Below are 25,082 nucleotides of genomic sequence, written 5' to 3' on the forward strand. Positions count from 1 at the left end.
ACACTCATGCCCGAGGGAGGACTCGAACCTATGGTGGGAGGGGCCGTACAATGGGAGGGGCCAGCAATTCGTGACATGGCGCCCTAAACCGCGCGGCCACTCCGCGCGGCCCTCATGTTTTCACCCACCGCCCCACACAATGGTAAACCATGGCTATTTCCAGGACTGCACGTGGAGAGGCACTAGTAGCCATTACGTCCAGCCATTCGAAGAGAGAGTATACATTTAAGCAATTAATTTAAAATATAATCGCCCGCATCTCGTGGTCGTGCGGTAGCGTTCTCGCTTCCCACGCCCGGGTTCCCGGGTTCGATTCCCGGCGGGGTCAGGGATTTTCTCTGCCTCGTGATGGCTGGGTGTTGTGTGCTGTCCTTAGGTTAGTTAGGTTTAAGTAGTTCTAAGTTGTAGGGGACTGATGACCATAGATGTTCAGTCCCATAGTGCTCAGAGCCATTTTTAAAATATAATCGCAGATTCAGGCAGAAGGGGAAACTGCGAGTCCAGTGACCGCAATCACGGACTGATTCCGAGCATACTGAATTGAAAAACTGTTATGCAAATTTCCTGCGTTAAATCAGTTTTTCTAGAGATTCTAGATACGCTGGTGTGTTGCGGATGATAAGATCAGAATAAATTTCTGTTAGTTTTCAGGCATATCATTAAAGCAACACCAAGATGGCTTGGAGTGTTAAAAAGAAAAGAAGAGACGATTTTTTCAAACTTGTTTCGTGACCACGCTGTCGCGGAAGAATGCAGTTTTTACTCGATGTCCTCCAATTGGCGTCACAGTGGAATATCCTACTTAAGAGCTCGGAAGACACTTCCGCGCCACCGCAGGGAAGCAACGGCGAAATTAGCGCAGCCTCCCTTGTAAAGTTGGCGGCGTGGACTATTTTTTAACGATGGAAGTAGCAGAGAGAGCTAGCAGAGCCACGCCCTCCGGCAGACTCTTACGCAGTCTCTTGTCTCGTCCGATTCATGTTGATCGTTTGTGAATACTCGCGCAGAAATCTGTGCCATCTCAACTTACAGCGTGTGCAGTTCCATCACCTTGAAGTCAGAAGCGCAGATTTTACATCACGATAGCAGTTAGATCGCTTCGCGAGATGACGACTCGATTACTGCGGGTGTCGTGACCGTGCGCTGCGAGTCGATTGCACGAGTCGATTGCAAACCTCACTCTAACACGGTTTAGGTTAGCGGGCCGCACGTGCCAACGTTTGCAACGAGTTTCGATTAGTCTCATGGCCAACCGATATCTCCACAGTTTTTCTCAGAGTAGTTTTACGCACGTTGCGTCGAATTACAACTGTCGAGGGGCTGGACCGATTTGTTTATTATTGCTTGTTATTTACGTAAGTTCTTTTCCCAGTGGAGAACAGGCTGTCGCAACTGATAATCCGGCATTGTGGATTGGTGGTTTTCCCACACTGTAAAGACTACCTCGCATTGCTTTTATTTTATGGTTCCTAAATTAGTTTCTGCCTATCTGTTACTAGTCTGTAATCTTCCTCGCCGTTCCGAATTCTTCAGATGCTTCCCGCCTGAAATACCTCTGTATGTTCAGATTTCCGATACTGCCCCTGTCAAGAAGACAGCAAGATCTTTCCAGGTAAGAACATATTTATCTGAAGATAGAGGGAGGAAGTAACGGTTAGAGCAACATGTACGATTGTCACCGTCATTAATATATCATAAATGGGATCTGTAAGGTAAGTGTTCGGAATAGATGATTATACCGCGGAAAGATAGACGCGTGTTAAAAAGTGATTACAATTGATTCCTGAGTTAGATGTGTGTTACAAAAGTGATTGCAATTGATTTCTGAGTAGGTTTTGGAAACGCGTGTATTTAATTAAAGGTGCGTAAAGTTTCTTATATTTTCTTTCCAAGCTCTTGCACAGTCGTTTTATTTTTGCGCATGAGGAAAATTCTTTCGACGTCTTCTTATAGCAACGGCGTTGCATCTCTTCTTTCTTGAACGTGTCGCCTAAAATTTTAAATAATGAACTTTTCTTTTCAGAATAGCTTAATGGAAAGAATCAAACTTCATTTTCTTTCATTTTCATCTGTATTCTTGCTATAAGTACAACTGCGATATATTACAATGACGTCTTTGTCATTTCAGTGATACAGCAACTTTTTTTATCCTTCAGAAATGACCTTTGGTGTAGCAAAATTGTCACGAAAATAGTTTCAAACAATGTAGTATAGAATTCTTATAACTTCACATTAGTGTGAAAGAGTCTACAATGTAATACAAAGTAATATATTGCCTCACAATAATTATTCTTAGACATGGGACGTTTATACTCAAGGCAGCTTTTATAATCTATAAAAGTTAAGATTAAAATATTCTTATTTGTTTTTGTTTCTCATCTGGAATCATTTAGGACTAATTTCATAGTTTTAAACATCAGCCTACAGCAGGTGTCGTACACTTAAATGATTCATTATATGCCCCAACACTACTTTTACTATCAATTTTACTTGATCCTGTAGAGTCAGTCACACCCCACTTTGGTTTATAAACCACCATACGAGACACCGACTAGGCTGCGAATCCCTATAAATAAACCTTCTTCTTGTAAATATTTTTCCCCTTGCCGATCCTGTGGAGAATCTCCTAGTTTATTATCTTAACAGTCCACCTAATTTTCGACGCACGTCCGTAGCACCGCGTCTCAAATGCTTCAATTCTCTTGTTTTACAGTTTTCCCACGGTCCATGAGTCCGTTCATACAATGCTGTGTTCGAAACTCCGACCTTGCATTGAGTGCTTGCACTGTAACAGGTACCGTGTGAATCCTTATAATAGTTCAGTCGCAGTGAACGAGCACGTTGCTTCAGACTTAGTCCTGCCCGTCTCGGGGGTAGAAAACTGGCGGATATCCTACATACCTTCTCGGAAAACGATGTGGAAGAAAGTAGTATTAATTGCAGAACGGTAAATGAGCACGTAAATTCTCTGTTGCCTAAACTGCTTTCGCCTGATTAGTCATTCTTAGTCAGTGGCTGCGTCTATCATGCCCCAGTCGGTCAACACCCCAGTCGGTCAACACACATTGGTGGTTAATCAAAGGAATAACAACATTAGGTGCTAAGGGGCATTAAAATAAATCGATTGAGAAAGCCGGAAACTTGTACAGGATCGGGACTCAAACTCGTATACGTCCGTTTCTCCCGAACGGTCGCCTTGACAGATTCGGACATGGACCCTACTGACCCAAATTTCTAATTTGTCCGCGCTACTAACGTAGTGCCCCTGCCCATTATCCTCGCTAATCCTAGAGATCGCTGATTCCCGTAGGAGTTCAGCCTCGTTTATACATCTGTACTGAAAGGATCATTCGCCGTCTCACCATGGTTGTATATACAGGGTGTTTCAAAAATGACCGGTATATTTGAAACGGCAATAAAAACTAATCGAGCAGCGATAGAAATACACCGTTTGTTGCAATATGCTTGGGACAACAGTACATTTTCAGGCAGACAAACTTTCGAAATTACAGTAGTTACAATTTTCAACAACAGATGGCGTTACGGTCTGGGAAACTCTATAGTACGATAATTTCCACATATCCACCATGCGTAGCAATAATATGGCGTAGTCTCTGAATGAAATTACCCGAAACCTTTGACAACGTGTCTGGCGGAATGGCTTCACATGCAGATGAGATGTACTGCTTCAGCTGTTCAATTGTTTCTGGATTCTGGCGGTACACCTGGTCTTTCAAGTGTCCCCACAGAAAGAAGTCACAGGGGTTCATGTCTGGCGAATAGGGAGGCCAATCCACGCCGCCTCCTGTATGTTTCGGATAGCCCAAAGCAATCACACGATCATCGAAATATTCATTCAGGAAATTAAAGACGTCGGCCGTGCGATGTGGCCGGGCACCATCTTGCATAAACCACGAGGTGTTCGCAATGTCGTCTAAGGCAGTTTGTACCGCCGCAAATTCACGAAGAATGTCCAGATAGCGTGATGCAGTAATCGTTTCGGATCTGAAAAATGGGCCAATGATTCCTTTGGAAGAAATGGCGGCCCAGACCAGTACTTTTTGAGGATGCAGGGACGATGGGACTGCAACATGGGGCTTTTGGGTTCCCCATATGCGCCAGTTCTGTTTATTGATGAAGCCGTCCAGGTAAAAATAAGCTTCGTCAGTAAACCAAATGCTGCCCACATGCATATCGCCGTCATCAATCCTGTGCACTATATCGTTAGCGAATGTCTCTCGTGCAGCAATGGTAGCGGTGGTGAGGGGTTGCCGCGTTTGAATTTTGTATGGATAGAGGTGTAAACTCTGGCGCATGAGACGATACGTGGACGTTGGCGTCATTTGGACCGCAGCTGCAACACGGCGAACGGAAACCCGAGGCCGCTGTTGGATCACATGCTGCACTAGCTGCGGGTTGCCCTCTGTAGTTGCCGTATGCGGTCGCCCTACCTTTCCAGCACGTTCATCCGTCACGTTCCCAGTCCGTTGAAATTTTTCAAACAGATCCTTTATTGTATCACTTTTCGGTCCTTTGGTTACATTAAACCTCCGTTGAAAACTTCGTCTTGTTGCAACAACACTGTGTTCTAGGCGGTGGAATTCCAACACCAGAAAAATCCTCTGTTCTAAGGAATAAACCATATTGTCTACAGCACACTTGCACGTTGTGAACAGCACACGCTTACAGCAGAAATACGACGTACAGAATGGCGCACCCACAGACTGCGTTGTCTTCTATATCTTTCACATCACTTGCAGCGCCATCTGTTGTCGAAAATTGTAACTACTGTAATTTCGAAAGTTTGTCCGCCTGAAAATGTACTGTTGTCCCAAGCATATTGCAACAAACGGTGTATTTCTATCGCTGCTCGTTTAGTTTTTATTGCCGTTTCAAATATACCGGTCATTTTTGAAACACCCTGTACGTGGCGTCTGTTCTTTCTGACATATTCGAAGGAACACACACTACATGGATCTGAAATACTGATGGGCTATTGAAAGTGTGCAACCTGTAGAATCCAGTTTACGCGTTAAAGAATTTACGTCGGCATTTATTGACTTTCGATTTTTTCACTTGGTGGCTGATGAAAAATGTGTAAGGTAATATATGTATTATATATGACAGGTTCTGCAATTGAAAATAATTGTTTTTTTGGAGCTAAGAACGTAATGGTAATCGTTGAGTTGATAATGGTCTCTTGACCAAAGCCGAACACGTTACAGCGTCATCTGATTGTTCCATGATGCCGACGTTCTGTCAGCTATAGACGGAAAGGAGATACATCTTAATTAAAATCATCCAAAAATTTTCTTACACCTAATGAATAACATCTTCGAATTTCTTTCTGTATCTTATTTCGGGAACACACAGAAAAATCTATTTGAAAATGTTAGCACTTATTAATTCATAACGTATTTGATAACAAAATCACACTTAAGTTTAATAAAGTGCTTACTGAATTTTGGGCCCTGGAATAGTTGTAAAATCTCACTCATTACATTGGCCACATTGCATCTTGAAGAAACAGTAATATCATAGAAATGAAATGACCCTGCTACATTCGCACATTACAACCCTGTGACTGCCTCCATAGAGTAGTGTCCAAAATATTACTCTATAGTGCGATAAAGATATATATTGCACATGTAACTACATACTTACCGCTGATTTATGCACAAATGATGCCAATGTTGATAACGCTCTGCCACCTAATAATTTTCTGCCATGTCGTGGGAACACTAATGTAGTCATTTTTTTTTTTTTTTTTTATGGCTGCAGCGGCCATTCACGCCAATTCATTCTCACTGTTTCACTGTCAGTTGCTTCACTAGTCTTCGTGAACTCTCTGGCGTTCTGAATTTGTCGCTCACACCCATTTGCGAACCACTGATTTGATCATCGTGTCTGCGTCGCGCATTCAAAAACCCATTACTGCACTAATCGTCGAGCGGTTCGTTTCACTTCATCGGGTCTGGCGGTCTAGCAGTGAAGCGCGTGCCTGGAAACTGAAAGGTGGCCGAAACAAAAGTGACCTTGAAATTCACCTCCACTCGCACGTTTTCCCCCCACCCGGTTAGAATTTTCAGTATGTTGATCATGGCACTCCCTCCTGCCACTGTGCAGAAAGACTAAGTTATTTTGATTGACTGGGCTATAACTCCACAGGCCTAGGCGTGCACTTACAAATTACAAAAATGTCGGTTGTGTAAATTTTACCTCACAATTTTGTGAATTTTAACAGAAAAAAAAAGAAAAAAATTAAACATTTTTGTTTGTGTGGCCCTCTTATTACGAAACTATTGTGCTGTAAGGGTTCAGTTAGATCGATTTGTAAACGTAATTAATTTTCGCACAATGTTTACACAAGTATTTTCTGTTTCATTACCCTCAAGGGAAAGTATTAATTAATAATATCAACGAAATATACGTCTAAGGCGATGGTTTAATACCCCCAGTCAGTGACGATCAGAAAAGGTCGAAAATGCGAAGTAATTCGTGTAATCGTAAATTTTTGTACAGTAGTAGAAGGGAGTGCCATGATCGACATTCTAAAACTCCTGACCGTGGGTGGAGGGTGAGGATGAATGTGGTGGTGAAAGTGCGTTTGAAAGTCACTTTTGTACACTTTTTTCTTTAATAATGTGAAACTCGCGGCGTCCAGCGAAAACGTATCCCAGTACAAAATTAAACTACAGAGCGGGAGGATACTGAAAAATTCGCACGACGCGCAAGCGCTTTGGCTTAAGCCGTCGGCACACGGACCGTGCATCCGAACGTTGAGCGTTGAGCGTGCCGAGTTTCTGGCGTCATAGCGTGGAATAGCACGCTCGGGAGTCTTTCCGAACGTGCAGAGCAATATCTGGCATGTCAGATATTATGAGCGTGCGTCTGACCGTTGACCAATGAGATGTCACAACGCCACCTACGTCACAAGCACGCTGTCTCCCTTCAGTACAGAGTTGTGAGGTGCCATATTGGCATTCATTTCAAGCCTATATGTATATATGCCGTTTCTGAGCACTAGCAAATTGAGAATCACTAGAAAATCCGTTGTTAACAGTGTGATTCATTCCAATAAAGTAACAAGACACATCACATTCGTGGCAAAAGAATTATTGTAACTTACGTATTATGAGAGTAGGCTATTTGAAGGCAGCGACACACTGAAGATCCAACCAAAACGCATTGTTCTTGGTACAATTTGTTATAATTAAATTTCATATCTATGATTAACGTTTTCAGCAACGCGTAACATAATATGATTACGTGCCATAGGTCTGCTGTTGGTTTAGTGTAATGAGTAGCGTCATTATTCTGGAAAGAGTTGTTTGATGGGGCGGTGGTTCGTGTCTTGACATTCCCAAATTTTTTTTTCGTAACATTAGCGTTTTTATTAGGTTCTGACACTTTATTATTAATTTAATATAAGTATATACTATAACATCTGATGTTATGTAAATATAAGTTCACCTTTTTTGAGGGGTGACTTTGTTCGATTGGCTTAATCTTCAGGACAGCTTGCGCTACTTATAAAAAGATAATTTGCTCCTTTTTCTTTTACGCTATCGTAATTTACATGTTGCAAAGATTCTGCTACTGGGTAGGAACAATGATCAAGTAAGACTGACCTTGGGGTTTTACTAAAATGTGGGAATGATGAAATAATGTTTATCTTATGCGCAGAAGTATTCCAAATTTGTAACGCACTGTGCGTTTTCAACTTCTCGCGGCGTAATGAATAATCGATTAAATTTCGGGCATGCAGCCACGCAAATAAAATTTCCTCCACTGATATTTCGGCCGCGTATCGTCCAGCCATCCTCAGAGTGAGCTTGTGACTCACTCTGAGGATGGCCGGACGTTACGCGGCCGAAATATTTGCGCGGCTGCATGCCCGGAATTTAATCGATTGTAACGCACTGTTTGTAATGGAACTTTTATAAGCCTGTGTCCTTATTGATTGGACATGGTACTTTCCTTTTCGTGGACAATGGAGGAAACGCGCGTTTTAATAGAGCTAGTGTGGGAATTTTACGCGTGCCCGTTGAGTAAACAGTGTGATTTAAGAACTAGAAACATTCCTCAACTGCCGCTGGAGTGCGTCGCGATCGCGTATACCACGTTGGGGCCCACGTACCGTATGCACAAGTCGCATCGTTCCTGAGCGTTCAGCAGTACGTTGAACTTGGCACGCTCGACGTTAAAGCCGTCGGGACACGGATCGTGCTGTCTAACGTTAACGTTGAGCGTTCCGAGTTCAACGTGCTGCTGAACACTCAGGAGCGATGCGACTTGTGCATACGGTACGTGGGCCCCAACGTGGTATACGCGATCGCAACGCACTCCAGCGGTGGTTTGCGGGATGTTTCTAGTTCGTAAATCACACTGTTCACTCAACGGGCGCGCGTAAAATTCCCACGTTAGCTCTATTAAAACGCCCATTTCCTCCATCGTCCACGATAAGGAAAGTACCCTGTCCAATCAATAAGGACACAGGCTTATAAATGTTCCATTACAAACAGTGCGGTACAAATTTGGAATACTTCTCCGCATAAGATAAATATTATTTCATCATTCCCACATTTTAGTAAAACCCCAAGGTCAGCCTTACTTGATCACTGTTCCTACCCAGTAGCAGAATCCTTGCAACTTGTGAATTACGAAGCGTAAAAGAAAAAGGAGCAAAATATCTTTATACAAGTAGCGCAAGCTGTCCTGTAGGTTAAGCCAATCGTACAAAGTCACCCCTCAAAAAAGGTGAACTTATATTTACATAACATCAAATATTATAGTATATACTTAACTAACAATAAAGTATTCAGAACCTAATAAAAACACGAATGTTAGGAATAAAAACTTTCGAAGGATCAAGACGCAAACCACCGCCCCAACAAACAACTTAATTTAAAACAGTGACGCTACTCATTACGCTAAACCAACAACAGTAGCTGCGCATGTATTCATATTTCCTTAACGTTCCTGAAAACCTTAATCGTAGATATGTTACTAATTGAAATTTAATTATACCAAACTGAACCAAGAACAATCCGTTTTGAGTGGATCCTTAGTGTGTCGCTGTCTTCAATAGCATATTCTCATAATACGCAAGTTACAATAATTCTTTTGCCACGAATATGATGTTTCTCACTATTTTATTGGAATGAATCACACAGTTAACAACGGGTTTTCCAGTGATTTTCAATTTGCTGGTGCTCAGAAACGGCATATATACGTATAGGCTTGAAATGAATGCCAATATGGCGCCTCACAACTCTGTACTGAAGGGAGATGGCGTGTGTGTGTGACGTACGTAGGTGGCGTTGTGCCATCTCATTGGTCAACGCTCAGACGCACGCTCACAATATCTGACATGCCAGATATTGCTCTGCACGTTCCGAAACATTACCGAACGTGCTATTCCACGCTATAACGTCAGAAACTCAGCACGCTCAACGCTCAACGTTCGGATGCACGGTCCGTGTGCCGACGGCTTAACGTTCGACAACACGGTCCGTGTGCCGACGGCTTTAGGTGGTCGTCGTAGGCTAATATGCCGTACAGGAAATGTATTCGCAATTGCGAACATGAGCCATTATCGACTGTGTATCGTAATGATGACAATGAAAGTTTGTGGCGGACTGGGAATCGAATCCGGATTTCCTACTTTACACGAACGGTCACCTTAAACGCTTCGGCTATCCGTGCACGAATCACGGCCGGACCATGTGTCACAATCTACAGTAGTAAGTTACGTATATTCCCATTACATGTCTAGTGAGAGTCGAGCACCTAGTATTGACGAATAAATACGAAATAGGAGTGCTTGTGGTGTTAAGAAAAATACGCCCGGACACGTATTCTTGTCCGAAGGAACATTGCAGCCTACTTCTTAATAACACAGGAACTGCTATTTCATAGTTTGACGTAGTTTCCCGACTTGATAGAACACAAGTTGTAGGGAAGCAGCCTACTCATGCCATATAAAATTCATATGCTTTCCGTTGTGTGCCAGCCTAGTTCGCTGTAACTATCTATGACGTCACGAATGTTGCGCAATACCTTAAAAGTAAAATAAATAATCTGAAAAGTTGATAGCATGTTAGGAATAATGCTAAAATAATAATGTGCTAAGTTTCAGTTTGGTAACTTAAACAGTTTTCGGAATTTGGACGTTTTACGTAAAAATCATCGGCGCAACAGGAAGGAGCTAGAAACTTCAAAATTTGTATTCGGATTCCTTTTTCACTGTAATTTAATGGAAACAGCACGCTGGATCTGACAAAGTAATATTTTGGTTGAAATTCATGATTTTCTGTTTTTGTGTCCTGAAAGTTCGGAAGCAAGATGGATTAAGTAAGTGATTAGATAAAGCAACGATGTTTAGATTTAGGTACAATGGAGATACGCTATAATAACAAAGATGTGAGAAGTTTCAAAAAGGTGGCTATAAAACTATAGCTGTAGCGTCTCTCCGAAGGGCACGTTCAGTGCTCATCTATTGCTTGGAGTACAACTAAAATAATTCTCTCGCCAAAAGTATTTAACCCACATTAGAATTTTATTATAGATACTTACCTGTGTGCTGATTGCACAAGTAAATCGAGAGCTTCATTGGCCTTCTGCGAATGAAGCAATTAATTGTTTATTAACTTGAAGCGGTGTTCTGCTAGCCCCAGCGGCTAGTCAGTAAGGCAAATATTGTCGGCTGCTCCTTCAGCGGTCTGCACCGCGGCTATATAAATAAGAACGCTGCGAGCTAGAGTAAGGCCCTAGTTCTCTACTAGATTCGTATCAGCGCGCACTCCGTGTCGGAAGCCGCGTCGCGTTTATGCAGTTGCCAGGAACAGCCTTGGATGCCGTATTACGTAACTCGATATGCACTTAACAATGAGTTCGCATTGGGCTAAAGAGTTAATAACGGAACGACTCCAGTGATTTATTCTCAATTTGCGTATGTCGTATTTTCACGTGTCGCCGCAGGACAGACTTTCTACTATTACTAGCGTCGCGTTTGACGAGTGTTGACATCAAATTTTGGCGAACATTCACTTTGAACATTTACATCGATAACGATTATTGAACAGTTTCGTTATCTAGGGATAATAGGATCCGCGCAATATACTCTGAACAGCTCTGATAGTATAATAGCTGATATGGGTAATCATCTGTTTGGAATTTTACGCTTTATCGTTTTCAGAATATAGTGAAAGTTGTTACAGTAAATTGCATTTTCCATGACTACCAGACATCATCCTAAATCCTCAGATTAATGAACTTCAATAATCGATAACTTTTTTTTTTTCTTTCTCCATCAGAGTGGGCACAGTGAACTCTAATTCCAGGCATCACGTTTTTGCTAACCACTTTCTGGTTGCCAACATCGTAGTTAGAGAGCCTGTGTTGAGAACGCCAATACTAAAAAGCATATACACTCAGTCGCGAAAGTATTCGGACAGCACGTAACGGCGCATAATTTTGCAGTTTGCCGCATGAACAAATACAGAAATTGCACTTTGTAATGTATTTGGGACTCTGGGTACGATGTCGCAACGTGAAACACGCGTTAAATACGAAGAATTGTTGTTGGACATGTGTCTGTTACGTGTAATATTTCCTGAAAACGGCATGGGAAGGTGCAACAAAAGTATTCGGACAAAGGCGGACAACTTGAGAGAGTAGTTCATTCCGAGACGCAGAGAGGGTGAAGCGACTGCAGTGTGTCCGACATTTCCGCGAGACGATACCGATGATTTGTAAACACGTATCGCGAGCCTGTGCAGGTCGACGATGGGACGCAGAGGGAAGTGTTCTACGTTCGAGCAAAGGCAACTTGTCGGTTATCATCACGCGAAGGGGAAAACCTGCAGGGAAATTGGCGCAATAGTGAACATGAAGAAAAGTACAGTTGACGACATTATTAAACGGTTCGAGAAAGACGACCGACTGGAATTCCGTTGGTTGGTTGGTTGGTTCGGGGAAGGAGACCAGACAGCGAGGTCATCGGTCTCATCGGATTAGGGAAGGACGGGGAAGGAAGTCGGCCGTGCCCTTTGAAAGGAACCATCCCGGCATTTGCCTGGAGCGATTTAGGGAAATCACGGAAAACCTAAATCAGGATGGCCAGACGCGGGATTGAACCGTCGTCCTCCCGAATGCGAGTCCAGTGTGGAATTCCGTTGCAGTACAAGACGGCCACGGACATTTTCACAGAGAGATGAACGTGTGATTGTGCGAAAGGTACAACAGAAACCGAAAATACCTGCCACACGAATTACAAGTGATGTGGAGGGAGACCTTGGTATAAAAGTTCATCCCGAAACCGTGCGGAGAGTACTACGACGATCGCAGTACCGTGGTCGAGTGGCACGGCGAAAGCCATTCATAAATGCAGTGAACCAGAAGAAACGTAAGCAGGTTGCGCGGGAATACGCCGAATACGGTCAGGCTTGGAGGAATCGTGTGATATTTTGCGACGAATGTAAATTTACATTGTGGCAAAGCGACGGAAAGGCAAACGTATGGCGAAAGACCAATGAAGAGCTGAATCCCAGGAACCTCAAACCAACAGTAAAGTTGGTGGGAGCATCATGGTGTGGGGATGCATGTCCGGCAGTGGTGTGGGTGATTCAGTGTTCATTAATGATACGATGAACAAGGAAGAGTATTTGAATATACTGCGAGGACATTTGAAGCAGAGTGCACGACTTATAGGTATTGCGAACAACTTTCATTTTTATCAGGATAATGATCCCAAGCAGACCGCGCATATTTTACAAATGTGGTTGCTCTTCAATTGCCCGAAAGTATTGCACCCCCTTCCCCAATCACCAGACCTTAAGCCAATCGAACATTTGTGGGATAAATTGAAACGGACCCTCCGCGCGGACAACATCTATACGAAGGAGAGCTTGAAAGAGAAACTGCGCCAAGAATGGGCAAATATAGTCCCAGATTTCACGAAAAAACTCGTGGAAAGTATGCCTAGTAGATTGGAGGAAGTATTGAAAATGAAAGGTGGACCCACAAGGTATAGACATTTCCGTCGTACAACATATGAACATTTATTGGACAGTGTCCGAATACTTTTGTAGCAGCAGGGTGTGCAGGATGTTTCATTTTTGTTGTTAATTTTTCTGTTATTTATGTTTTGGAAACGAAATAATACAATAATTCTTTTGCAATTAATGTTGTTACGCATATATATTGCTAATAAATATGTTTGGGTTTCATAATCAGTGTTTCTCGAGTGCTCATTGTGAAACTTCCCACTGTCCGAATACTTTTGCGACTGAGTGTATAATTCCTTATTTTCCACCCGCCGCTCCGCAAAGTGTCCTGTACGAAATTGTTCGCCTCGACTCCCTCTACACCATTGTGCTACATTGTAAGCAGTTACCGTTTATGCCGTGTATATTATTCTTATTGCTTCCAGATTCAGCTGCGGTTCCTTTGCAAAATTCCCGCGGATCCCCACGAGTTCTTGGACAGCAGCTCGAGAACCGCTGGCTTAGCACGAGCGCTGGACACAGACTTTAAATGGCGCACGCCCCGAGCGGCTCCAGTGCGCGGCCGCGCCGCCCTAGCTCCTTGCCTCTGTCGCCTCCTTTTAATCCGGCTTAGAAACAACGGCGCCACCTGCTCTTGGTCCTGCTGCTCCTCGGCTAATCCCCGCTGTTCCCGCCTCCGCACACACCGCTGGCGCAGCATGCACTGCGCACACGTCGTAAAACTCCGCAACCCCTATTAGCCGCGGCAAACACGTCGCCGCCTGCATGGAGGACGGAATTACGCCGGTAGATCCTTCTGTCACTGTACTCTGCCCGTCCAGCCTTCCTCTGCTACTGTGTTCCCCAGCCTTGAATTGTCATAAATCAGAATATTCCAGCACTAACGTGACAGCGATCGTAGCTCGGATAAAATAACTTTGTGGTCGACAGATATGACAACTCTGTTGTTCTGTCACACTGACGCGCATCTAGTGTAGAAACTTAGACCTTGTTCTGAGCTGAAACATAACGAGATATCTCGAACAGAACAATCTCCTCTATGTCAATCAGCGTGGACTCCGAAATCATCGGTCATGCGAAAACCCCGAGTGGTTCTAGGCGCTTCAGTCCGGAACAGCGAGACTGCTACGGTCGCAGGTTCGAATCCTGCCTCGGCCATGGATGTGCGTGATGCCCTTAAGTTACTTAGGTTTAAGTAGTTCTAAGTCTAGGGGGCTGATGACCTCAGATGTTAAGTCCCATAGTGCTGAGAGCCATTTGAACCATTTCCAAAAACCAGCTTCTGCTTTTCTCACATGCCGTCCTGAAAGCTGTGGATCGAGGCAATCGGGTAGGTGCTGTATTTCCCGTGAAACATTTGACTCCAGGCTTATTAAGGAAAGTGCAGTTATATGTGCTATCAAACGTAATTTGTAATTCGACTGAGGATTTCTTGATAGTTATTCGATGGCCCTTTTCTAGCACCCACGAATCTGCCCACGATTCAACAAGCCAGGAATCCTGCTGCGCCGCTACATCCATATCCTACCTGCGATGAATCTACATGCCTGTCCATCTAGGCCCGCCGGAACTTCAACGAATTGCCGCCACCCAACTATCAAATCGGTCCCACGATAGACCCTTCTTTCCCACCGTAGTCAACAACGTTCCACGTTGTGCCATCCGTATGTTTTCCTCCCTTCCCGATTCTCCCTCTAAGTAACTATAATCACTTCCTGCTATTCCACAGTGCCGATAGTTCTACTCATCTTTGCGCCTCCATCGTCAACGTGACAATTTAATGTTGCCTTGGAGTTGCCATTATAGCAGCATTAACATTATCGTCGCTAATTATCTTTCAGCATGTTATGTAAATTAATCGAAAAAAGTTCGTTTACCGAAGTAAATTTTGAAAGCTGGAATTTTTTCGTCTGTTTTATGTACCAGGTTATTATAAAATATATCCCATATTTTGAGACGTGTTAGCGCGGACAAATGAGAACACATTATTCTGTTAATTTGGAACAGCAGAGCTTCTAGAGGAGCCATCACTGAAGCTCATGTCCGCCATTTCTGGTGTGGAATAATAGGTTTCCATTGTCTTGTTAAGTGGAGAGGTAAAACTACAAGCAGTTTTCAAACTTGTGGCAATAGAGACTGATTCTATTAGAGCTAATGTATGCGCTTCATTTGCCAAAAACTGTGAATACGGCGTATAGTATCATTTTCCTGCGTGCTGAATCCAGGGACAGTAACAGAGGAGCCGGCCGTAGTGGCCGAGCGGTTGTAGGCGCTACAGTCAGGAACTGCGCGACCGCTACGGTCGCAGGTTCAAATCGTGCCTCGGGCACCGATGTGTGTGATGTCCTTAGGTTAGTTAGGTTTAAGAAGTTCTAAGTTGTAGGGGACTGATGACCTCAGAAGTTAAAAAGTCCCATAGTACTCAGAGCCATTTGAGCCAATAACAGAGGAATGTGGCCTCATTTCTGTACTGCATTCTGTAGGTAGTTCATAAATAGCAAATTACAACAGAAGAGATGAGTTTCACAATAGCGAAGATGGACAAGTGCTCATAGCTTTAAAGGGATGCATTTTAGAGCCCATGTCTGTTGGACATTTTTGTTTTTGTCCATAATCCCAACTCTCAAAATATGACGTATTTTTTTTTTTAGGATCCTGTATATTACAGGAAAGCCCATATCAATTATGCTTCGTTGAATTTTTCGCGCGCTGACACTTGTTGATGACCCGACATTGAAATCTGCAGCAATTTGCGGAAGGATTGCACTTCTGTCATGTTGAACGATTCTCTTCAGTCGTCGTTGTTCCCGTTGTTGCAGGGTCTTCTTCTGGCCGGAACGATGTCGGAGATTTGATGTTTTACCGGATTCCTGATATTCACGGTACACTCATGAAATGGTCATACGGAAAAATCCCCACATCATCGCTACCTCGGAGATGCTAGTGACCATCGCTCGTGCGTCGACTAAAATGTGAGGTTCAGTGTCGTTTAAATATTGATAACCTGCCCTTGTAGCAACAGTAACCGATGTAACAACTGCGTCAGACCCTTGTGTTATATAGGTGTTGCCGACCTCAGCGTCGTATTCTGTTTGTTTACATATATCTGTATTTGAATACGCATGCCTATACCAGTGCCTTTGGCGCTTCAGCGTATGAATAAGGGAAAAAATAGCCGGCCGGAGTGGCCGTGCGGTTCTAGGCGCTACAGTCTGGAGCCGAGCGACCGCTACGGTCGCAGGTTCGAATCCTGCCTCGGGCATGGGTGTGTGTGATGTCCTTAGGTTAGTTTGGTTTGATTAGTTCTAAGTTCTAGGCGACTGATGACCTCAGAAGTTAAGTCGCATAGTGCTCAGAGCCATTTTTGAAAGGAAAAAAATATCACCCTTACCATGAACAGTGGCTTGCTAGTCGTTGCCTACCGGCAATTTTTGAAGAACGGCCCGTGGAAAAGGCAATATCTTTGCACGCAGTATACTCAGGGGATTGAGTGTATGAAGCGAGAGACGACGTGCGTTGCTTGTAGAAGCGCGCGGCGCGCACCGGAGTTAATATGACAGGCCCGTGACGGAGTCTCAGAGGATGCCGGCGGTGCCTGCGGCTATCCCCAGAGATTCCGCTCCCGTATTACTGACCGACGATCCGCTGCGCAGTGCGACCACAAAGAATCCCGCCACGTACCGCGCAGCCGAGGTGGCCGTTATTGAATTCCGGATCTCTTGTAACCGCGGCGAGATTCGGAGCACGTTTCAGACACTGCAGCTGTCTGTCATTCACTAGCGTTATCGCGGCATCTTGCCTTCATTGCGGATATATAGCGCGCGGCAACGCGAATTGTTTCCTACTGCGCGCAGGCCCGCATGCCGGAGAGCTTCTTACTGCTGACGTGGAAATAACCCGGCAGCTGGAATTTTCATGAGGCCCTTTGCATTACCGCAAGCATCGATGTACCGAGCGAACCTTCGCGTCTAGGGTTTGTAGTGACGCACTACCACTATACAAGGTGACTTTTCGCTACGTAAAGATTGAAGAAAGGCGAACCTACATTTATAGCATTCGTAGATTTAGAAAAAGCGTGAGACTGTGTTGAGCGGAGTACGGTCTTGGAAATGTTGAAGGTTGCAGGGATAAAATACTGTGAACGAACGCGTTATTTACAACTTGTACACAAATCAAACTACACTTACAAAATTCTTGAAGAACTGGATAAATATATACATAAAAAAATACAAAAGATTATCTGGATGGCCGACCTGAGTGGCCGAGCGGTTCTACGCACTACAGTCTGGAACCGCGCGACCGCTACGGTCGCAGGGTTGAATCCTGCCTAGGGCATGGATGTGTGTGATGTCCTTAGGTTACTTAGGTTTATTTTTCTAGGGGACTGATAACCTCACCTGTTAAGTCCCACAGTGCTCAGAGCCATTTGAACCATTTGGACGGCTGTGGCATACCCCGGATGCACGAGTTGTGAGCAAAAAGTATGGGAATATTTTTAATTTCGCGGGCGTTATACATCTAATTTCCATTTTTTTATTTTTTTGGTGGGCTTGTAGCTAATGTATGTTGCATTTTCAGCTGTTTTGAATGATTAGTTTGTCGTTGATAGTTGACGTGCTTATTTGTGTTTTCGAGTGTTTGACGGATTTTTACTTTCTAAAAGGATATAGCAAAGAATTTCCATGAAATTTTGCTCGAAAAAACTGAAAAAAGTGCAGCATCTTATTCGAAATGTTGACTGTGGCTTTTGGCGAATTTACTACGAGTTAAGAAAAAAGAGCTTAAGAATGGTATAAACGTTTCAAAGAGGGTTGCGAAGACGTTGAAGGCGACCACCGCAATGGACACCCTAGCACATAAGTTACTGACGACAGTGTGGAAGAAGTAGAGAAAATGGTTCTGGAAAATTGCCACTATCAGAGAGGTTACTGGTGATGACGGCATATCCTTTGGCTCACGCCAAGCAATTTTTTTCGGATTGATTGAGAAGTAGCGACTCCCAGGTCGTAAGTTGACATACGGCCGGGGTAGCGGTGTACTGACCACGTGCCCCTCCGTATCTGCATCCAGCGTCACCTGTGGGCTGAGGATGGCAGGGCGGCCGGTCGGTACCGTTGGGCCTTCATGGTCTGTTAGGGCGAAGTTTCATTTTATGTCGCGGCTCATTTATTCATCTGCGCCTTGGTGTGGTAACTCCAAAACGTCCAGGGTTAAGGTCCTGTCACATATCGCTTCTTTCATTCGGCAGTGATGTGTATACACGGAGAATGCCACACTGCAACGTGGTTCATAGTTCACACTAAACTGACTAGGTAAATCTGTTCACAGATCGGAGGAACGCAAGGGCAGACCACTTCCAAAAAGCCAGCACCACGAAGTCCAAACCAACCTTCGGGTTGACGACAGTTTTGCATTAGTATAGAAGTAAGTATAGGTGGCTTAAGATCTTTTTCAATGCTTCTCTGCTGAGTCGGAAGACATGACCGGTACTAGAGCGATCAGTGAACCAGTAAGATATGTGCTATAGGCTTGGATAGAAAGTACCACTCATTATAACCTTATTTAAAGATTTTATAACCAAAAATAATCTACGCAAAAAGCAATGATATCAACTGCACAGAATCTGTACTTGACACTACTTACAGATTTCTGATAACAAAACAAAGGTGATGTTATTTTATGGAGAAACAAATGGGAAGCACAAAACAAAGGTGATGATATTTTATGGAGAAACAAATGGGAAAATTGTAGAGCAAATAACAAATTTTAGGTATCGGGGATGCAATACATTACGTGAAGACGATAAAGGTGGAGAAATTTAACTGAGTGAGTGGTACTATTAAAGGAAAGTAACAAGGGAATGTAATAAAAGAAGCACATGTGAAGTTTTACAAGCCGGCCGGTGTGGCCGTGCGGTTCTAGGCGCTACAGTCTGGAGCCGAGCGACCGCTACGGTCGCAGGTTCGAATCCTGCCTCGGGAATGGATGTGTGTGATGTCCTTAGGTTAGTTAGGTTTAATTAGTTCTAAGTTCTAGGTGACTGATGACCTCAGAAGTTAAGTCGCATAATGCTCAGAGCCATTTGAACGATTTTTGAAGTTTTACAAAATGCTTGTCGCTCCCAGGTGTAGTGCATGGAAGCGAAGCCTGGACAACAACAATACACACACTAAGCGCCCAGAGGGCGGAAATGAGATTTCTCAGACTCTAACACTCACCAAGATACACAAGACCGAAAGTGAAATATAGAAATAAAGGCAGAATTAAGATTAATGTCTCTAAATGAAAGAATAATAAACGAATGCAGAAGGTAACGGAGAAAGCACATCGGATTACCGAAAACATTATACAGACACTGATGCAAAGGTTTGCAGCGACGTTAGCTGCATTTTGGCACTGAAATGAGTAAATGGCAACTTGCGAAAATTTGTGCCAGACCGGGACTCGAACCCGGATCTCCCGTTCACTCGAGCGGTCAAGTTAATCGCGTGGGGTGTCTGAGCACGCTTTTCATCGACCCCAAAATTCCCAGACTGTTACACACTACCAGCGTAACATCATCTACAAATGAACCCCGTACTTGACACTTTCGGATTCCCGCAAGAGATCGGGCTTGATATCCATTCACACTGACAGAATGGACTTTTGGTGTGTAATCCAAAAACAAATTGGGAAGGCTCTGGCTAATCTCTATAAGAAGGCGGAATAGGCAGAGCCTAATATCTGAACGTGATGATAATAATATATGATGGTGATGTTGTTTCAGGGGAATCTTTAATGTTAATATGTCAACGTAACTTAGCTCTTTATTCAAGAGCAGTTCTCTGTGACTTGTAACACTCTCGGCCGAGCGGTTCTAGGCGCTACACTGTGGAACCGCGCGACCGCTACGGTCACAGGATCGAATCCTGCCTCGGGCATGGATGTGTGTGGTGTCCTTAAGTTAGTTAGGTTTAAGTAGTTCTAAGTTCTAGGGGACTGATGACCTCAGAAGATAAGTCCCACAGTGCTCAGAGCCATTTGAACCACTTTTGTAACACTCTCCAAGTTCACTGAGCCTCCTCCACAGTGTGTCCCAGAAGGAATGTCAGTTGACATGAACGATCATTCGTAGCAAAAAAAGTCCAGTAAACATGACCTCTGAAATGGATACCTTAAGAGCTATGTGTACTCGTTCATTTTCGCTACTATAAAACATGCATCTTTTACTGAACAAGTGCTCATTGTTCTTAAGGTACGCATTTTAGAGCCCTTGTTTACAGAATAAGTTTATGTTGTTGTTTTGATCCATACTACCGCCTCTGAAAAGATGGAAAGCGAAGAGCTTGCAGGAGCAGGGATGTGTTTCACAGTATCGAAGATGATTCACTCATAGCTCATAAGGTGTGCATGTTAGAGCCAATGTTTATTAGACTTTTTCGCACCGAGTGCTCGTTCAAAAAAAATGGTTCAAATGGCTCTGAGCACTATGGGACTCAACTGCTGAGGTCATTAGTCCCCTAGAACTTAGAACTAGTTAAACCTAACTAACCTAAGGACATCACAAACATCCATGCCCGAGGCAGGATTCGAACCTGCGACCGTAGCGGTCCTGCGGTTCCAGACTGCAGCGCCTTTAACCGCACGGCCACTTCGGCCGGCCGAGTGCTCGTTCCTTTCGTATCCTTGAATATTGACAATTTATCCTGGGACACCCTCGATAGAGACAGGTAGCTTCACCGCTTCTGTTCTGTCTGACAGAACATCAAGGAAGAGTTTCGAGACGTCTGCTATGAGAGGCCGTTGATAAATTCGTCTGTTTTGTTTTTCTGATTTTTTCACAGCTTTTGCTTAGTTATGCTTCAACTCCTGTTAGTAATATGGCAGGGTACAGAGAATATCTTGGCTGCCGTGCCTCCGTAGTGGGGTTAGAACGCTGGCGCAGAGTGAAGCCTGCGCGCGTAAAGCAATTAATAATGAATGCAGAGCGAGCGGCCGGGCTTGATGGATTCCTGGAGGCCGGGCAGCGCGACAGGTTGTCAAGGCGCGCCAACCCCGCACCTCGCAGCAATTAAACGAGAGCCGGCCCTGCTGGTACGCAGCAGGTGTGCCCGTAACTTGAAATGAAGCCACTTGCTGCAGCGCACTTAGCCTCCGCCTCCACCTCCGCAGTCGCCACGCCCATTAAAATGTGCCGGCGGCCGCTTTACGGCGGGGGCGGGGGGCGGGCCAATTACAGCTCGCCTCCGCCTCCGCCGCCCTCGCCGCCTCCCTAGGCCGTAACGGCTCCGATAATCCGGGCGGGATTATCCCGACACGTCCCTATTTACATAAACAGCCCCCGGGCCTGGTGGCGCGCCCTTGTACGCTCCAGGCGGAGCCCGGCCTTATCCTCGATTTACTGTCTGTTGAGTGCTCCGAACGTACTTAAGAGAGCGTAAAAGGAGACATAAATGTTTGTAGTGCCTCCGCTGCGGCACAATGGACACTCCACTTTACGAGCGGTCGCTGATAAGCCCCTTGGAAACGAGTAATCGAAGCGAGAGAAATTGTTTTGCCTCCGTGGTACGTACATAGACACGGGGCGACACACATAGAGGGGGAAAGAGAGGGGGGGGCAGGCGTGGAGGGTGTGTGTGTGTGATAGAGAGAGAGAGAGAGAGAGAGAGAGAGAGAGAGAGAGAGAGAGAGAGAAAGGTCGTGAGGTTTTTGGAGGAGAGGTGAGGACGATTCACTGGTTTGTCTTCTTCAACATGTAGCACTGATAGATTGCGCAAGCTAGCCCATAACACATTGAGGCAAAGTAGCAACCAGTCCAGCCCGCTGACAAAGGCGGAGTGCCCTATTAAAAGTTAATCAACACTCTTGATAACAGAATTAGCTTCGTCTTTAGATAACGACCAGATTGGGCCAGTAGTCTACAAGTCGTGTTCATTATTTGCCGATTGCATCATATCAAATGAATTTTTCTCGGCAGTTGGGGAACTCCGTAGGCTTTCCTAAAAATGTGACTCCCGGCGCGTAAAGATGTTATAATTTTCTGATGCCTGGTTTAATTAATGTTGTGTCTAGACAAGACAGCCTAGACACAATGAGAGGAAGCCGAAAGGCACGCGCTTAAACTCACGCAGGCTGGCGTGAGGTCTGAAACAGGATACGTAATGAATGCTATAAAGAAAAGTACGTAGCTTCTGGAATACTTAACTTAAATCCACATTTGTAGAACATCGCTCTTGATGATACATTAATAGAATCTCAATATCAATTGAATACGGCGCCTTGCTAGGTCGTACCAAATGTAGCTGAAGGCTATGCTAACTATCGTCTCGGCAAATGAGAGCGTATTTGTCAGTGAACCATTGCTATGAACGTCGGCTGTACAACTGGGGCGAGTGCTAGTACGTCTCTCTAGACCTGCCGTGTGGTGGCGCTCGGTCTGCTATCACTGACAGTGGCGACACGCGGGTCCGACGTATACTAATGGACCGCGGCCGATTTAAATGCTACCACCTAGCAAGTGTGGTGTCTGGCGGTGACACCACAATTAATATAGAATTTGTACAATGTGGCGTATTCCTAGAAGGCTAAAGTAGCCATTACTTCGATTTTCAGTTTTTTCTTCACAGGCCCCGTCCGCCGTTTTTTCGGAAGACCCTGGAATCCAGGTGTACACCACAGTCGAAACCAGTGCCTACTAGGAGCCGCCATTATGCACGCTGGTTACATCGGTATGTCGATTTAGCGAACGACACAATGTAGCATGGTCATTAATCGGTTTCCGCGTAGTAATCGGTAATAACTTCGACGCGACGCGACAACGTGTGCGGAAACGGTTGGTACGGGAATCGTATCATGTTTCCGTAAAAGCAATCTCAGCTGCTCCTGACTGGATTGGCCTCGTCATTTTTCATTACTATTAGTATTACAACTACCTGTCGGCGCACTCTCTCTTAATTCTTGGTTTGGGCCGTTCAGTATTTTGTCTGTAAATTGTACTATTTGATTATTATTGTGCCTTGACCTTCAGCAATACGAGTTGTCGGCAGTTCCTCAACTTTTTTGGCGAGCAGTAACCGTTATTCAAGTGTAACAGCCACTTCTCGTTTAGCGTGCTGCCTTGATACGATATATACAACATCATACCAGGTCTGTCTGTTTTCTTGGTCTATGGTTTTCCCCAGTTGCCTCTTTCTTTATCAGTTTATGACTGCCACCCAGCAAGACGTGATAGAGCCAGATTCCGGTCGCGATCGAGACAGCAGAAGAACCACAAGCGAGATTTGATATAGCCAGTTTTTGGGAAACAAGGAAAACGGGAAATCAATTAATTATTCAGTCATTTTTCAAGTCGAAACAGCGAGGCATGTTGTCCAATGTTATCATCCTGATGCATGATAATGCCCTCCACTGCCAACGCGGTGGAGGCGACATTACAGCAGTTTCTGTGGGAAACGCTGGAACATTCACCGTACAGTCCCGACCTTTCACCGTGTAACTTTCATGTGTTTGGGCCTCTAAAAGAAGCTATTCGCGGACATCGATTCGCAACGGACGACGAAGTGTGTGGCTGAGTCCAGGCCTGGATCCGACAGCAGCCTAATAGCTTCTTCAAAGCCGGCCGAAGTGGCCGTGCGGTTAAAGGCGCTGCAGTCTGGAACCGCAAGACCGCTACGGTCGTAGGTTCGAATCCTGCCTCGGGCATGGATGTTTGTGATGTCCTTAGGTTAGTTAGGTTTAACTAGTTCTAAGTTCTACGGGACTAATGACCTCAGCAGTTGAGTCCCATAGTGCTCAGAGCCATTTAGCTTCTTCAAGGGTGGTTCAAGGGTGGAATCGACAGGCTAGTGTCGCAATGGGATAAATCTGCCAACAGTTTTGGCGACTATTTTTTTGTATTTGTACTGTGCATAACTACATTTTTTAGTTAATAAAATCGTTACTGTTACTTTACACTAGCGACCGGGGTTCGTTTGAATGCACCTGTAGTATGTGTATGTCGCAAAAAAACGTAGTCATTACATTCGGGTTATAAGAATTTCTTTCTTTTGTATTTCCTCCTCGCCACAAAACCAGTTGCAGTTCTCGCAAATTGTCCAGTAACAGTTTGTATGCCATTTTAATTTTCTCTCAGATACTAAAACACACACACACACACACATACACACACACACACACACACACACACACACACACACACACACACACACACACCTAAGGCTGCTATCGACAGTTAGCGTTTACGACATCGGCAGTACTGCACAGACATTCCCACTGACAGCCGCTTTATTCCCGTTCAACCCTTATTGACCTCAAATTGGATCCGGTCCTGCAGGTTGTACTGAAAAATACAAGAGTCGCAATACACGCTCTGCCCGCTGCGTTACCGTTGTAATTATCTCTCCTGTTTCATTTGTTCCCGTTCGTTTACATTAAACGGTTGGCGGCCTCTTTGTCGTAAATGAAACATTTTCCCCATGAGTCGGTCTCTGTTAATTAATTTCGTCATCATCTGCCCTGGCCACATGTGATCCTTGTCCACAGCACATGTAGAGTCGGTTCCGTCCCGTAAAGCCCATGTTACGTGACGAAAGAATGGCGGAACGATCATTAAGACGAACAGCTAGATACCGTACTTGCCTTTAAACTAGCCAGTGAGCACTCGGTCTTAGGTTTGCAGCCAAGTTGCGATTTTGTCTACAACTGTATTTGGACAACGTCCCTGATTCCGTTCTTCATGAGTCGAGGACGAATGTAGTTGCTCGCTGTTTGGACTCAAAACTTTGGCAAGCAACTATATCCGCACTTGACTCCTAAAGAAGGCAACTGACGATGGTGTCGAAATGGCGTGCAAAGAGAAAACGACAGCAAGGCTGCGAACCCAAACAGCTATTAAATCATCAGCTTCCTAAAAACAAACGAATGATCACAATATTCTTGTAGTTTTCTTGTTTTGTGTAAGTAGTGCTGCACAATTGTAAGTTATATGAAAAACGGCATTATGACAACAGAGCCACAGCTCAATAATAATAGTCTGTCCCCATATTATGTTCTTTGGGGCCGTAATTAATCGCACAAGTACTTATTATTGTTATT

General features: G+C 44.5%; 1 protein-coding gene across 1 annotated transcript in view; it reads left to right on the forward strand.

Annotated features, from left to right (window-relative positions):
* Positions 1-21,265, forward strand: part of LOC124616543 (neural-cadherin-like) — a 172,071-nt gene extending 150,806 nt beyond the window's left edge. Inside the window, exon 13 of the mRNA XM_047144861.1 lies at positions 21,132-21,265. Coding sequence (XP_047000817.1) covers positions 21,132-21,265 — 134 coding nt within the window. The remainder of the gene's footprint in view (positions 1-21,131) is intronic.
* Positions 21,266-25,082: the final 3,817 nt, after the last annotated feature.

The sequence above is a fragment of the Schistocerca americana genome, chromosome 5 (assembly GCF_021461395.2).
Source record: "Schistocerca americana isolate TAMUIC-IGC-003095 chromosome 5, iqSchAmer2.1, whole genome shotgun sequence".
NCBI lineage: Eukaryota > Metazoa > Arthropoda > Insecta > Orthoptera > Acrididae > Schistocerca > Schistocerca americana.